This window comes from Phoenix dactylifera, chromosome 1 (genome assembly GCF_051530095.1).
Source record: "Phoenix dactylifera cultivar Ajwa chromosome 1, Ajwa_hap1_PhDact_Kaust_v1.1, whole genome shotgun sequence".
NCBI lineage: Eukaryota > Viridiplantae > Streptophyta > Magnoliopsida > Arecales > Arecaceae > Phoenix > Phoenix dactylifera.
Genome location: NC_143190.1, coordinates 53474737 through 53489588, shown reverse-complemented (window position 1 = coordinate 53489588; position 14852 = coordinate 53474737). Strand labels below are relative to the sequence as shown.

Here is a 14852-nt window from a genome sequence, read left to right as displayed (position 1 = left end):
TATAACAAAACAAAACAAAACAAAACGGTGCATAGAGTTAAAGCTGCTTTCAAAATTCTTAAATATTTTTTTTGGAAAAAAAAAAGATAATGCCAGAAGGCGGTGCGTGGCGAACAGTTCCAGGGTGGAAACAAGCATCAACTTTGCAGAGGGCATGAAACGTACGTATTCATGGGTTCATGAGATCAAAGGAAACTAAACATATTGGATACGATTACAAATTTGCAGTTAAATAATTAATGATGTAGTAAAATATGGGAATTTAATAAAACTTGACATGCTATGTTTATTTTTTTATTTTTTATTAAAGATAAAGTTATTTGACCAAACTGATTGAACCGGTTTATTCCATTTTGTTCCTTAGTGTTATTCTTCTAATTTCACCTACACAACTAAACTAATGTGAAACGAAACTAGACAAGCTTTGAAAAGAAAATATGATTCTAGTTCAATCCTGTGGAATCCACAATGGTTCTGGATTTGACCAGAAAGTAATTTTTGGATTTGACATAAACAAGTAAAGTGTAAACAAGTCCACTTGATGGAACATTTTATTAAATGGCTTTATAGTTCTGACCCATCTAATTACTTTAGACCCGTTGAATAATCAGGCCAATTCAAGTTGATCTATTTACTATTTGTTAGACTAGTTACTTGTGTGAAATCCTGTTCACATACTATAATACGCTTGGCCTGATGGTCTTTTTTGTCTTAAACAAGTTATGAAGATCTGATCAACTTAATTATTAAATCATTAAGATTCATTGGCAAGTCTTTTAGTCTTGGTAGAATTTTTATCTATTAGTACAGTTTTATGTTAGTTAGGTTGAGCCCCAATCTCAATATATTAGAGTTTATTTTTAATGGGAGATAGTAATGTTTTTGTCTTTTGGTAGAAGATGGTGATTTTTTTATCTTGTGGTGAAAGATAGTGTGCATCATTATTTTTCACAGGGAGGTGAGAGTTATGTAAAAGGGGTAGAGTTTTTGTGAGACATTTTTATAAGAGGAGCCTATAGCTGAACTCATTGTCTTGGCCTTTTTTTTTTAACTAAATTTATTTTTTCTCTCTCATTTTTTTTTCTCTCACTATTGTTGCTTGATTAATTGTTGTTTGTTTTAGATCCTGTATTTTATCCACATCAAGTAGCATGTTGTTTTATATAATATCAAGGCAAAGTTAGAGTGTGTTCAAATGGTGTGTGGCTTTGATTAAATTTATTGAAGTGCAATTTTTCGAGCAGCAACTTGATTATTGGTGGTTTTGAAAGTAATTGTTCGGCATAGTTATTGAGCTTCCAATAATTCGTTGTATATATAGGCAAATATGTGAACTCTATTATGATTCCATATTCGGATCGTGATAGTTAACTTTACTAATATCAAGATCTAGCAAGGTGAGATATCACAAACAAAAGTTACTTGAAGAGTGAATTTTAGTTCCAGCTTTTCTTTAAAAGTCCAAGTGAAGAGTAGAATTAGTTTAAAGATGAAAATTCAAAGTAGAAGAAGATTTATTAGCTAAAGACTGGATATAGTTCTGATAGTTCTGAAAACTTGGAATAGGATAAGATTGATCAGCTAAAGAATTAATCAAGTCTAGAAGATAATCTAAAGCAAGAGATGTTTAGTTAGATGGATGTTGTATCAAGTTTATAAGAGATTGTCATTGAAGAGTCGGTTGATTTTGAAATTGCTTAGAAAGAGTCAAAGAATGCTATAATTGAGATTCGTACTGAGAAATTAATGCATATAGAAGAGTTTTATGTTGAAGCTATTTAAGATATGAATATTTCTTTTAAAGATTTAGTAGGCTATGGGAGTGTAGAGCTAATTAATTTTGAAGTGATTTTAGAAATTAAGCAGCAAGAAGATATGCTCGGTATGGATTATTTATATTTCTCTTTAGTATTCGATAAAACTTTTGGTGTGCCAATTAATTTAGAAGCTACTCAAGTTTGAACAGTTAGAAGATTACATGCATGAGGAATTAATTCCATGTGTATGAGCCAATTGTGTATAGATACATGCAGCTACTCAATGGAGGTATGCGAATGTAGTTAAAGTTTTATTTTTGATTTTATTTATTTGTAGATAATGGCTGATGCTCTGGTGAATAGAAATTACAACTAGCAATTTGATGTTTGTTCGAATAAGCCGGATGCCCGATGAAATTTTGGCACTGTGATCATGAAGTCAATATTGAAGGGAAGTGTTATAAGACGTTGTCAATTTTAATACATGCATCAGAGAGGATGAGCTGATGAATATATTATTACTTGAGCCAATAAAATAGCTGCATTATTTAATTATTAACAAGTTATTGCACATTGTTATTGGTAATAATAGCAATAGTTATTGTGGTATTTCACAATATCGGTAATATTATTATAATCGGTATAGACTTTGCAATGAGAGAGAGTACTAAGATTAAATGCCAAGTAATCATTTATGTTAATTAGGTTGAATCTCAAGCTCAAAATACTAGAATATGTTTTATAGTGGGATATAGTAATATTTCCATCTTTTACTGGGAGATGGTGACATTTTTTTCTTATAGTGAGAGAGAATATGTTATTTTTCTAAAAAAAAGGAGAGAATTACATGAAGAGAGGTAATGGAGGGTTTTTGTGAGACTTTGTGAGAGGAGATAAACTCATTGTTTCGTCTTTTATTTACTTTCGAATTATTTTTTTTCTTAATTTTTTTCTTCCACTACTGTCACTTAATTTAATTAGTGTTTGTTTTGGATTTTAAGTAGGTGCATTTGATCTACATCGAGTGACTAGCATATTGTTCTACACAAAGTAACACTTTTTTTCTAAAATCTACACCTTAATATGACTTGATCCAATCTATTGCTACTCTTAGATAATGCAATAGCTGCAAGCATTGGAGGTCTGAGCTTATGTACTCCTACCTTTTTTCCGCCCTCGATGCTAATAACAACCTCTACAACATCATTTCCATTATACTTGTAGCTGCCAAGTGCCAAGGCTTTAAACCTTGTGAAGCGGAAGTGTTCTAGTTTTTCTATAGAAAATGGGATGCCTTGCTATTTTAGCAGATGGTTATTCTGTCTCTCTCTCTCCGTCCCTCTCCATTTCTTTCCTTCTATTTTTCTCTTTATTTGTTTTTTTTTCTTTGTTTTTTTTATTCATTCTTTCTTTTTTTTTTTCTCTTTTCTTTATTCATTTATCTTTCCTGATGGCCATCGGAGTCCCATCCTATCGCCATCTTGATTTCTTCGTAAGGATGGAATGAGATGGCATACCGTTTTTTCACAGGAAAAAGAGGTGATGAGCAAGATGCTCTCTGCTCCCATCCGGCCGGAATTTTAGCACCTCAATAAGCCATTAATGTCTTGGAGTTTAAGATAGAGCGGCCCAATATATTTGGAGGCCTAAAAAATTATTTTATTTTTGAGATCTTTACTTCAGTAAGCTAGTCTAAAGTGAATTTATCTGTGTTGGACATTTTTTTTTGGGCTGGAGCTTTTTTTTTTTTTTTGGTAAATAATAGGAGCCCATCCATGTAGCAGTCTCACTACTGAGCTTCCTTCCACCAGAAAATGTTCAATACAGGCCGCAAATTTTTGCGTGCTTTCTTTGACCCGTGGGCTCACTCCACTTGGCTCACTATCTCACATGTGGGTACGTCATCCCAGCGCCATTTCGGTACAGATGGAAGGAAAGCATATCCGCCAATGAGCCGTTCGGGTATGGAGTATCCAGCCTCCTAATTTAATCGACGTTCGCATATTTCAAACTCGAATAATTTGAATAAAATTATCGTCTTCTAATCACCACGCTATCATCTTAGTAGCGAGCTCGAGCCTCTGCCCCACTTCAGCTGCCTAAGAATTGTGCCGTTCAGAGACACGTATAAGCCACGCAAAGTCACGAGCATGCATCTAGTCCCTCAATTTCTCCCCACTCCTGTCAAATGTCATCACAACATCACGAGACAACGATGTAATTAAAAACATTTTGGTGATATACCCGAGCAACAAAAGGATAATAAAACAATAAAGTAATAGATAACTCTGCTAACTATGCAAGGAAGAGATTAATTAGTAATAAGAAATCATAATTAGCGGTGCTTCGCAGAGTTGGAAACCACGGTCGAGCCGCAGAATCACGTAAATCCCACATCGGACATCGCCGCATCCCACGTGCTTTACACGCAACCCCGCACGCGCACGCTAGCCCTACTATTTAAATACCTCCCAAAATGCGCCCGCCGTTCTCCCTTATCCCCCTCGCGCACCCTCCGTGCTTACGGCGGCGACCGCGCTTCGAGAATCCTCCATCCGCCACGTGTCGCTCTCGCCACCGAAACGCCTCTTCCGTCGGTCCCACCCTCGGAGCCCCAGACGTCACGCCGTGGACTAACCGTATCCTGTGACGCCATCACCCACCCGGCCCCGTTCCCTTTAAAAAAAAAAAACCGGGGGCGTCCGAGGGCGGGGCTTTCCTTCGCCGAAAGAGGGCGCACGATAGAATAGAAGTGATGGAGGAAGCTAACGTGCACGACGAGGGGTGCCGGTCCGCGGAGCGGAGGTTAAGTACCCTCGGGAGGCATCTGAGCGGCCAGTCTCCTTCGTCCGCTGCTTCTCGTGCTTCTCTCATGGCATCCGAAAACCCTAATGGCGCGATCGCTCCCTCCCCGACCGCTGGGTTCTACGGCGGATCCGTCTTCGCCCACGTCGTCAAGGCGCCGGAGGATCCCATCCTCGGGGTAATCATCCGTTTCGTTGCTGTGGATCGCTGATTGGGAGGATCGGATTGGTCGTTGTTTATAGGATTTTGATTCTTTCTTTTTGATTGGTGTTTGGTTCTTGGCGTCTTTTCTGTTGGTTCTTGGCTTATCTGACCCAAAAGTTGATGCCTTTGAGGGGTTTCAACGGGTTTGGGAGAGTTTCTTGGCTCCATTCTGATAACCATTCGGATCTTATCTTTTGTTTTGGGATGAACAGGTGACGGTTGCGTATAACAAGGATCCGAGTCCGGTGAAGGTTAATTTGGGTGTTGGAGCTTACCGGACTGAGGTAAATTCTTGGGGATCTTTAGATGAGATGATTTTTGTTGGTCGTCTAATAAATCCTTTTTTTTTCCTTCTTGCTTTTTATCTAATTTGTCCTTTTGTGGCAGGAAGGGAAGCCGCTTGTTCTGAATGTGGTGAGACGAGCAGAGCAGATGCTAGTCAATGATCCGTATGATCTTTTCTCATCTTCTTATCTTTAGGACACGTTTATTAATTGTTCTTTTTGAGTAGGGGTGAAGCAGTACCTGATAACCCGTGGGGTGTTTTCATGTGAAAATAAGTAACATCCGAGGTTATTTAGTTCACGACACGGAGGTTTTCTGGCGACTCGTTTGTTTGGTTGTAAGGGAAACAACTTACGAATTACGTTTCCTTAAACTTTGCAAAAATTTAAACCTTTAAAAAGCCTTTTTCCATGATTAGTGGAAATTGAAATTTTCCTTTCTGCCAAAATCTCCTAAAAAAATCAGGGTTATTCTTGAAAAAATGGAATTTGGTCTCCTTTTTGGTTTTTTCCCTCCTCTTTTGAGTTATTCAGAACAGATAGTGAAATGTCTTTTCCTGCTTGCCTCTTGTATTCACCTCCAAGCAAAATGTTTTCTTTCGCCTCGACACTTTCATAGGTTTCCTGGCAATGTTTTTTTTTTAATTTTTTTTTTTTAATTATGATGTTCTTTTTGTTTTAAAAAAATGTTGTTGTTGTTTCTCTGTTCATGAATTTGGTTGGTTTTCTGCTAGTTTTACCCTTTTATAGTATCAATCTATTTCTCTCGAAATTGCGGATCCCACTTTGGCCATTTATTCATCTCAACACATTTCACACTGCGATTATTTTTTATATTTTGTTATGGATAATTGTCCTTATTGTCATCCAATGCTGCCCATAAGGGTCTTACCAACTCCCACCAGCATGTGTGATGAAATTAATCTGGGAATTTTCTATTTTGGCCTTGCTCGCCTGCTTCTTTAGACTTGGGAACAATCATTAAGAAAATGTGATAAGTATCTTTCTCAGCTCTGACATGCTAAATAAGCATATCTGCTACTGTATTCAGCATTTTTTCCTGAAGGAAAATAGATCTTAATGACAGTTTGCAAGCATATCTGCTTCTGTCAATTTTCTTTTCTAATTTAAAGAGTTACTTATTCATTGCCTTGTACTGGATGGTCTTCAGGTCTCGAGTTAAAGAGTACCTTCCTATCACTGGATTGGCAGATTTCAATAAACTCAGTGCTAAACTAATCTTTGGATCTGACAGGTACGTGATGACATATAATATAAGGCTTTGCCACTGTACCAGTATTGCATGTGACGTGATGATATTTGCACATTTGGTAACAATTTTATTTTTCCTCGACAAATGATTAAAAGTGGTCAAGAGCTCATATTGGACACACTGATTGTTTAAAGAAAATTGCCTTTTCATCTTAAATAGGTTATCTGAAGGTTGCTTGTTCGACAGAAGAACTATGTGCCAGTTTCCTGCAAATAGAACTGAAATTTACATAATTTCAGGTTGCCTTTTGATTTGATTTGCAAAGAATCAAAATCAAACTGTCTAAACAGGACACATAATGGGGGATCCTTTTGCAGAATTTGCCCCAGTATATGACTGCATCAAACTAGATGCTGCCGAGTTGTAGACAATTTTTTTTAAATGCCACTCTTTTAAAATGCTGCTCAGAGTATTATGGATTATTCGCTAGGACACTGGTATCAGATTTTGGGGGCTCTCCTCCATCCCTCCCCTTCCCAAAAGGGAAAAAAAGAGAAGCGGGGGAGGAGGAGGGGGGGAGAGAGAGAAAGAGAGAGAGAGAGGTTTATGTGGTGACGACCGACAAATATTTTGACCACGATAGTTTACATACAAAGTCATGTTGTAGAAGTAATGAAGAGACATCATGTGCAAATCCTTCTAACATCAATTGTCGACCAAGCTAAAAAAAATGGCTTAACTTATTAAATGAAGCATAGCTTATTAGATGCCCATGTGAACTATAACTCAGGGCAATCGATAGATAATAACTATGATACATGCATCTTTTAATTCAAATTTATTGAAGAGTTTCGAAATACAGTATGATTAATTCATTTATAAAAAACCAAAGGCTTTACAAGAAGATATCTGTAGGTATTTTGATACAAGTACCTCATGGTACCTCAACTAGTTTGAAGAGTCCTTGGCATTAGGGAAAACAGGGTGTCGTTGTAAAGGATGTGAAGAATAGACATAATAATACTTGTTCTGCTCTCGAGGATATAACTGAGCTCATTTGCTAGATTCAGTAATCAAAATTGCAACATAAAGAACAAGGCTTTTCATATCTATTTGTGATCAATTTTTGGATGCTAATTTACTTTTAGTTTCAAGATAAAAGCCCTGTGTCTGGACATTATCAGTGATGTGTCTATGCTAAAACCATTTCACTCATAGGTCAACACTATAGGAAATCTGAAAATCACTTATTTAATATATATAGTAGCAAAAATCTTTTAAAAACAATAACTAGTTGGGACATTAGAGACAACTGATTAGCAAAATGAAATTATTTAGAATAACTTGTTAATACTACGTAGAATTTTATTACAATAAACTGCATAATAACAAGTTTTCATACATCATGAACATGAACCGCTCTGAAATAAAAAAAGTACCCAATTGGCAAATACGGCATGACAGTTTTAGGGAATGACATGTTCCACAACTAATAAGTTTGAGGGTGAGTACATGCTAGAGCAATCTTAATGTATGTGAGTTGGATTGTGATACTTGCAAAAGATGACATCTCTGATGTTCAATTTACTCAAGGAATTAATCCTTTTGCTTTAGGGGCCCTTATATGTAAAAGTAGGATTGATTTTTTTTTCTTTTCACTTAAGCAAGATTTCATTTGTGAAAGTCATCAACTTCCATGATTCCATCTGAAAGAGTGATACATGATATAGCTGAAGCTCAGCGAATACTTGTATGCACAGTTTGAATGTTATCAACTTGTGATGGAAATGCCTCCCCGCTTTTTTAATGTCTTTTAGCCGAAATAAATTGTTCTTCTTGAAATTACTGTGCACAATTTTTTTAATTGTCCATGGCATGTAGTTAAGCAACATAGTTCAAAAAAAATATTGCCCTTTTCTGGACTGCAATTTATTTGCTCTTTTCCCCCAAAAATTTAGAAGTGTCCATTTCTTTGACAATGACTAATCTTTTATCCTAGTACAATAATTTGACCCTTCCTGTATAACTTACAGCCCTTTTAATCAAGATATGGTCATTAATCAACACATTTTTTTTCCCTTTGGCGCAGTCCTGCTATTCAAGAAAATAGGGTGGCTACTGTGCAATGCTTATCAGGTACTGGTTCACTGAGGGTTGGATCTGAGTTTCTGGCAAGGCATTATTCTGAGGTACAGATTGCTCTCCTCTTAATGTAACAGTTCCTTGCATGCCGCTATAGTTTGCGCCAGTATTTTTTTGACTTATATAATGTTATTTTCCAGCGCACTATTTACATTCCACAGCCCACATGGGGAAACCATCCAAAAGTTTTTACACTAGCTGGGCTATCTGTTAAGACTTATCGCTACTATGACCCAGCAACACGTGGGCTGAACTTTCAAGGTATAAGCTGCCCTCTTCTGGTTCTGCCTGGGAAAATACATAAGGTTATATTTTAATTTTTAATATTTCAAAGTTCAATACATATCAACTTAAACATAGCCACAAGAACAGTTTTTTTTTTTTTGCCTGTCTACTGTGCTAGTGTACTCAACATATGACTGGTTTCTTGTTTTTTTATAAGGTTTATGTTTTTTAATCTTGGATTGTTTTACCAATGTAAAAGTTTTTGATGCTAACCGGTTGATTTGTTTCTTGGGGGCAAACTGTTGAAACAGGTTTGTTGGAGGACCTAAGTTCTGCTCCTTCAGGAGCAATAGTGCTTCTTCATGCATGTGCACATAACCCTACTGGAGTAGATCCTACTCTTGATCAGTGGGAGCAGATCAGGCAGCTGATGAGATCAAAGGGACTACTACCTTTCTTTGATAGTGCTTATCAGGTAATGATAATATTGAAGTTATAAACACCGCTTTATCACCCAATAGATCCTGCAGCTCAAGCAGGTAAAAAGCCTTTGCAGCTTTTCTTGGCAGTGCTTCCCTTACCATGTCAACTATGTCACACTGGGTTCCACATATGATCATATTTCTCCTGATGTCCCTTGTAATTTATCATCAGGATGCCATTGTTAGGCAACTTAACAAGTCATGATCTGATTATTATTGTTATTGTTATGTTATTGTTATTACTGTTGTCGTTGTTCTTGTAAGTTTTTGTTACTTTAAGAGCTTTACAATCTTGGAAAAGGAGTCATGAACAAATGATTTTTTTCTCTGTGTTCTGAAGGGAGTCTACTTTCTTTGCAGGGATTTGCAAGTGGAAGCCTGGATGCAGATGCACAGTCTGTTCGCATCTTTGTTGCTGATGGTGGTGAATGCCTTACAGCTCAAAGCTATGCAAAGAACATGGGGCTGTATGGGGAACGTGTTGGTGCACTAAGCATTGTAAGAGACTTAAAGTTTTTTAAAATCCATAGTAAATATCTGATGATCACCAGTTGAGTAGGTTGTCTTTTTGGCACCATAATTTTTAGAAAAATCAAATGTTTTTTGTTTGGCTTACAAAAGAGAAGGAAAATACTCGACCATTTCACATGTTACAATCTGCCTTCTTTAAACTTTATGTGCGCTTCTAGTTAACCATGAATAATGTATATGATGCTTCATAGAGGGCATCAAATAGAGTTTTGTTTCCTCTGAGGTCATACTTGGTCTATATATAATACATTTGCTCTGGTTATTTGTGCTTGGCAATTTCTACCAGAAGAGTCAATTTCATTAGACTAAGCAGCTACTTGAGTATGTCTCGTTGTTGATTAATGTTCATGATGATTAGCACTATATTTTGCGTTTATCTTGCAGTAATGTCTATTTATCGTACCAACTTCAGCTTTTTCACTTATCTTTATATTTCTCTCTAACAATATTAATCCCATAAACATGGACTGACTGCATTTTAATCTGTATTGTCATAACGAAGTGATTATATGCAATTTCTGGTCTTGGTTAATCACCTTTAGTCTCTTTAATATTTCTTGTTAGCTTTGGTCCTCCTTGTTTAAATACGATGCTAACTGGAATCAAGCTTTGAATATTGTTCTTATTCAGCCAGTACCCTACCAAGCCGATTTGTCATAGCATTAGTCATTCCATGTGTTTCAGTACCCCACCATATCTGGTGTGCCGACTCTTACTGTTAGGGATCTGATACTCAGTACACTTCTTGTACTGAGTGTGGGTAACAAGAACTAGACTATACCAACTTTGTACAAGTTGGACACCATTACGAACCGGTACCAGAACCTTTGAGTCATTCTATTCGATCTTTTTTCTGATTATTTCTTTGCAGCTCAGACAAGACAGATCAAGACTTAGAAAGCCTTTTCTAGTTCAAAACTTTATTGTAAATCTTGAGCAGATGCTTAAAAATTATATAAGAAGTGGTCCATCTAAGAATTAAATGCTATCTACATACACTTTTGACAACAGATTAGTGTAATATGCTACTATCTTTCTAGTGTAATATCAAATATGCTACAAAGTGAGATGTGACAATCCATCAACATATTACCACAATCATAACAAACTATTCAACAAACCTCAGTCGCCTAGGGAATCATAGATTGCTTCTGTTGCAGAATTGCGTTTTTTTTTTCCAAAAAAAAAAAGAAGAAAAAAAATCTAAAGAAAACTTTGTATGATGCTATCTGGGTTGTGGAGGGGGCCCCTTTTTTTTTTTGATGAATTCTTACTGTAGGAATTTCCTTTTGTCATGCCTAGCTGTTAATATTTGTTGTATCAGTGCAATATATTGAATTTATGGTTTGACAAGCCCTTTAGTCTTGTTAGTCTAATCTCCAAAGCATCATTCTGCTATTTCACTGGGATAACCACAATGCTATTTTCAGGTTTGCAGTTCTGCAGACGTGGCAGTTAGGGTTGAGAGTCAGCTGAAGCTTGTGATCAGGCCCATGTATTCAAACCCTCCTATTCATGGTGCCTCTATTGTGGCTACTATTCTTAAGGACAGGTATTAGATCATGGTTCAGTCATAATCTCCCAGTTCACTCAGAATCAGCCAGTTTATAATTAAGTTGAAAGAATGTGAAGTTGTAGGCCTAGTTTTTCTCATAACTAATGTATTGAGAAGTTCCTGTCCATGTTTAAAATGAAATAATATTGGCAGCATCAGGGTATGATCTTAGCCTATGAATTCTAACTTTTCTGACTCTGTCATGCAATCATGATTCTTTGTTGCATATGAAGATACTTATAACTAGCAAGGTTTGTAGACTTTTCAAATTTCCTCTGCTTCTTGGACTTAAATTTTTAAGTTTCTGAGTATTTTCAATACATATCTATCAGAAGTAACTTTTCTTGGACAAAAAGGAAATTTACATCTTTTAGTTCTCATTTTTGTCATATCCTACAGTTTTTGGAAACAAACGCATAGTTTCTGGATCATCTAGAGATACATCATGATAAAACCCTTAGTTTTGTTTATGGTGACTTGTTTCTTTATCGTTTTATCAAGGGACACTAGCAAATTCAGGGAAGCTGCCTCCTTTCTTTCTTCAAATTAAACATGTTTAGTCGCTGATTAGTGCATTATCTAAATCTGTTTTCCAGAGCACTGTTCCATGAATGGACTATTGAGTTGAAAGCTATGGCTGATCGAATAATCAGCATGAGGCAACTGCTTTTTGATGCTTTGCGTGCCAGAGGTATACGAATATTTAATTTTTTTCTTTTACTTTCTTTTCTCTGCTTGTTGAGAACATATGGTGAAGGAGCTCTTTCATCTTATTTTTTGTTTTAGATTATGTTTTAACCTAAACAGCCATCATGTACCAGTGCACCTGATATCAAGTCTTCTAATTTTGGGTAGAAATGTGTTGGTGTTTCTCTGCATGTGGTTTCATTGTATGCATCAACTATATGGATTTTTTTTCCTTTTTTTGGTTTATCTTTTAGTCCAAACTAAGAAGAAGGAGAATTAGAGTATTCGACTTCCCCATCAAGTTTCAGCGATTCACCTACTTGATGACGACTGAAATTTTGGTAGTTTGTGATTAAGTTAAATTAGAAATAAGTACAAGTCTGATGGTCTCAGCTACACGAGGGATGTATTATGCTCCTGCTGTGTGCCTGTGTGAGAGATTGACAGGCTTCTATGGCATGCAGGAACTCCTGGTGACTGGAGTCACATTATCAAGCAGATTGGAATGTTTACTTTCACAGGGCTTAATAGGGAGCAGGTGGCCTTCATGACGCAAGAATATCACATTTACATGACTTCTGATGGGTAATCTCTCTTAGATTTCTCTTGTCCCTTCATTAAATTGATTGTTGTTTGAGACATTATCTGGCTATCTGCTCGGTGCTGTGATATCCTATGATGATACTGGTGCTGTGAAACTGCCATTCCCACATCTCGCACTCCATTTTTTTTTCTTTTTTTCCGTATCATCATATCTGGGATTTGCATTGGTTCCAGCATCTTCATGATGCTGTTCCAGAATCTCTAATTTCTTTTCCTATCAAATGGAAAATACTTTTGGCTTTTATTGTTTCCCTTTTTGAACGTGGATATGCACAACCTACAGAGGCCTCAGCCCTTGCTAATATACATAGATATGCCTCGTTGCCGTATGCACTCCTGATGCACGTTGCCTTTATTTTTGTCCACAAATTTAAATGAGGGAAACATTTGTTTGGTGCAGGAGGATCAGCATGGCAGGTTTGAGCTCTAAAACTGTTCCCCATCTTGCGGATGCCATACATGCAGCAGTTACCCGCATGAGTTGATCATCAGTGGACTCTGGATTCATGAGAAATCTGAGGTTTCCCCATCGTCCACACCTTTTACCTGCGTTATGTTTCTAGTCTTGTAATAAATTCAACTGCAATATTGCACCAGAAACTAAATGTTTATTTGAGCAAGTTTTGAATTGGGGAATCTACATATGCATTTATGCCTACGGAGACGGGTGTTTGCTGGATAGGAGTGAAAGTGGATCGAGATAATATCTGTTTGGATTCATTTTTTGCATCCGAATCTATCTGGATATAGATAGAAATTTGGATATCTGACTAATATCCATATTCGTATATATATCCGTAAAAAAATAGATATGGAATTGATAGGCAACTATGTATCCGAATGTCTAATTTTGTTTGTAATTTTATTTAATTTTATATAGTATTTATAATTTTTGTTAAAAAATAAATGTCTATATTAATATATTATTTATTTGATTTATTATTTACTTAATAATATTCTTAATTTTGTGGCTGTAAAATTTAATTATTCGATTTATATTCGTATTTTATATTCATGCTTTTGGTATTCTATTTATATCTGCATCTAGGTATGGATATGAATTTTTGTGTTTGACTAATATCCATATTTTTATTTGTCAAATAAAATAAATATGGATATGGATATGTAAGTATTTGAATTCAATTTCAGCTTTATTGCTGGATTTTCATCGTTGTCTTGAGATGCTTCCTTTTGCAAACGGATTAGGTTTAATCAAGCCGAGCTTGACCGGGCTTCATGTTTGGGTCTAGATTGTGGATCGAGTCCAACCTGCTAGCTGAGTGGGTTAGGCTGGGTCCATGGAAAGACGTAGCTGGTTGTTTGAATGACCTGATACAGACCCAACCTCAAATACTCAGTTCTAGGCTGGGATCGGGTTGGGTTGGCTCTGCACTTGGGATCTGTTGCTAGCAGCTTAATAAGAATCATCTTTGGTTATAATCATAAATATATAAATAACACAATCCTAACTTCTTTTCCAAAATAAGGAACAACCATAAAGAAGGGGAAATCGTTGATAAGGCTCGTCGCACATTACAAGAGTTTCGTGATAGCATCAAAATATACGAACAAACAAGAATTAGATCAGAAGCATGAATCAAATCTGAATTCATCAAGGTATATCATATTCTGTGGTAAAGAGGAATATCAAACATATGAACCCGGCATTGGTAGGAGGGGGAAAGTGAACAGACACGTATACTGTATAGACATACAGTATTTTGTGCCAAAAATAAATTCACATAAAATAGAATTAAGATTCTGATATTTTGCATGAGAGCCTCTCAAATAACTATGATACAAAAATTTTGTGTGCACAATCTAATAGCTTAGCTCGAGAAATATCATAACCAATTAAAATTAAAATTGCATAAAGTTATTCAAAATTTCCATGCGCAACAACTTAACTACTACTTGTTCGGCCTTCTTAACCAGGGATGCTTCTCCATCACTAATACAATGATAGATGGTGTCGTGAAATTTTTCATGACCTATATATATATATATATATATATATATATATATATATATATATATATATATATATATACATATATACATACATACATACATAGAAAACCTATTATTATTACTTCTAAAGCCTCATTTTGTGGCTTTTAAACATTTTTATTGACCAGCTTTTGGAATGGCAGCTACCTGAGCAAAAGCCTAGTGCTCTTGTGGCACTCTCATTGCTGCAATCCAGCCCAATAAGTAATTAATATATGGTAGCTTAAAAAATAAATTACAGACTGAAGATAAAACGGAACCATGGTGGTTTAGTTTCTTAATAAAGTTATAGCACCACTATTAGAGCAATTTCCTTGGCAAGCCGTTGGCTGTTATATGAACCATAACATAAAT

The 14852-nt window shown here is 36.1% G+C and overlaps 1 protein-coding gene across 1 annotated transcript; it reads left to right on the top strand.

Annotated features, from left to right (window-relative positions):
• The first annotated feature begins 3586 nt into the window (after nt 1-3586).
• Nucleotides 3587-13208, top strand: LOC103706860 (aspartate aminotransferase, cytoplasmic). The gene is made up of 12 exons (XM_008791115.6): nt 3587-4740; nt 4979-5050; nt 5154-5215; nt 6222-6305; nt 8353-8452; nt 8546-8666; nt 8942-9105; nt 9473-9610; nt 11074-11195; nt 11795-11889; nt 12350-12470; nt 12889-13208. The coding sequence occupies exons 1-12, from the start codon at nt 4513-4515 to the stop codon at nt 12971-12973; spliced, it is 1392 nt and encodes a 463-aa protein (XP_008789337.4). The 5' UTR covers nt 3587-4512; the 3' UTR covers nt 12974-13208.
• The last annotated feature ends 1644 nt before the right edge of the window (nt 13209-14852 follow it).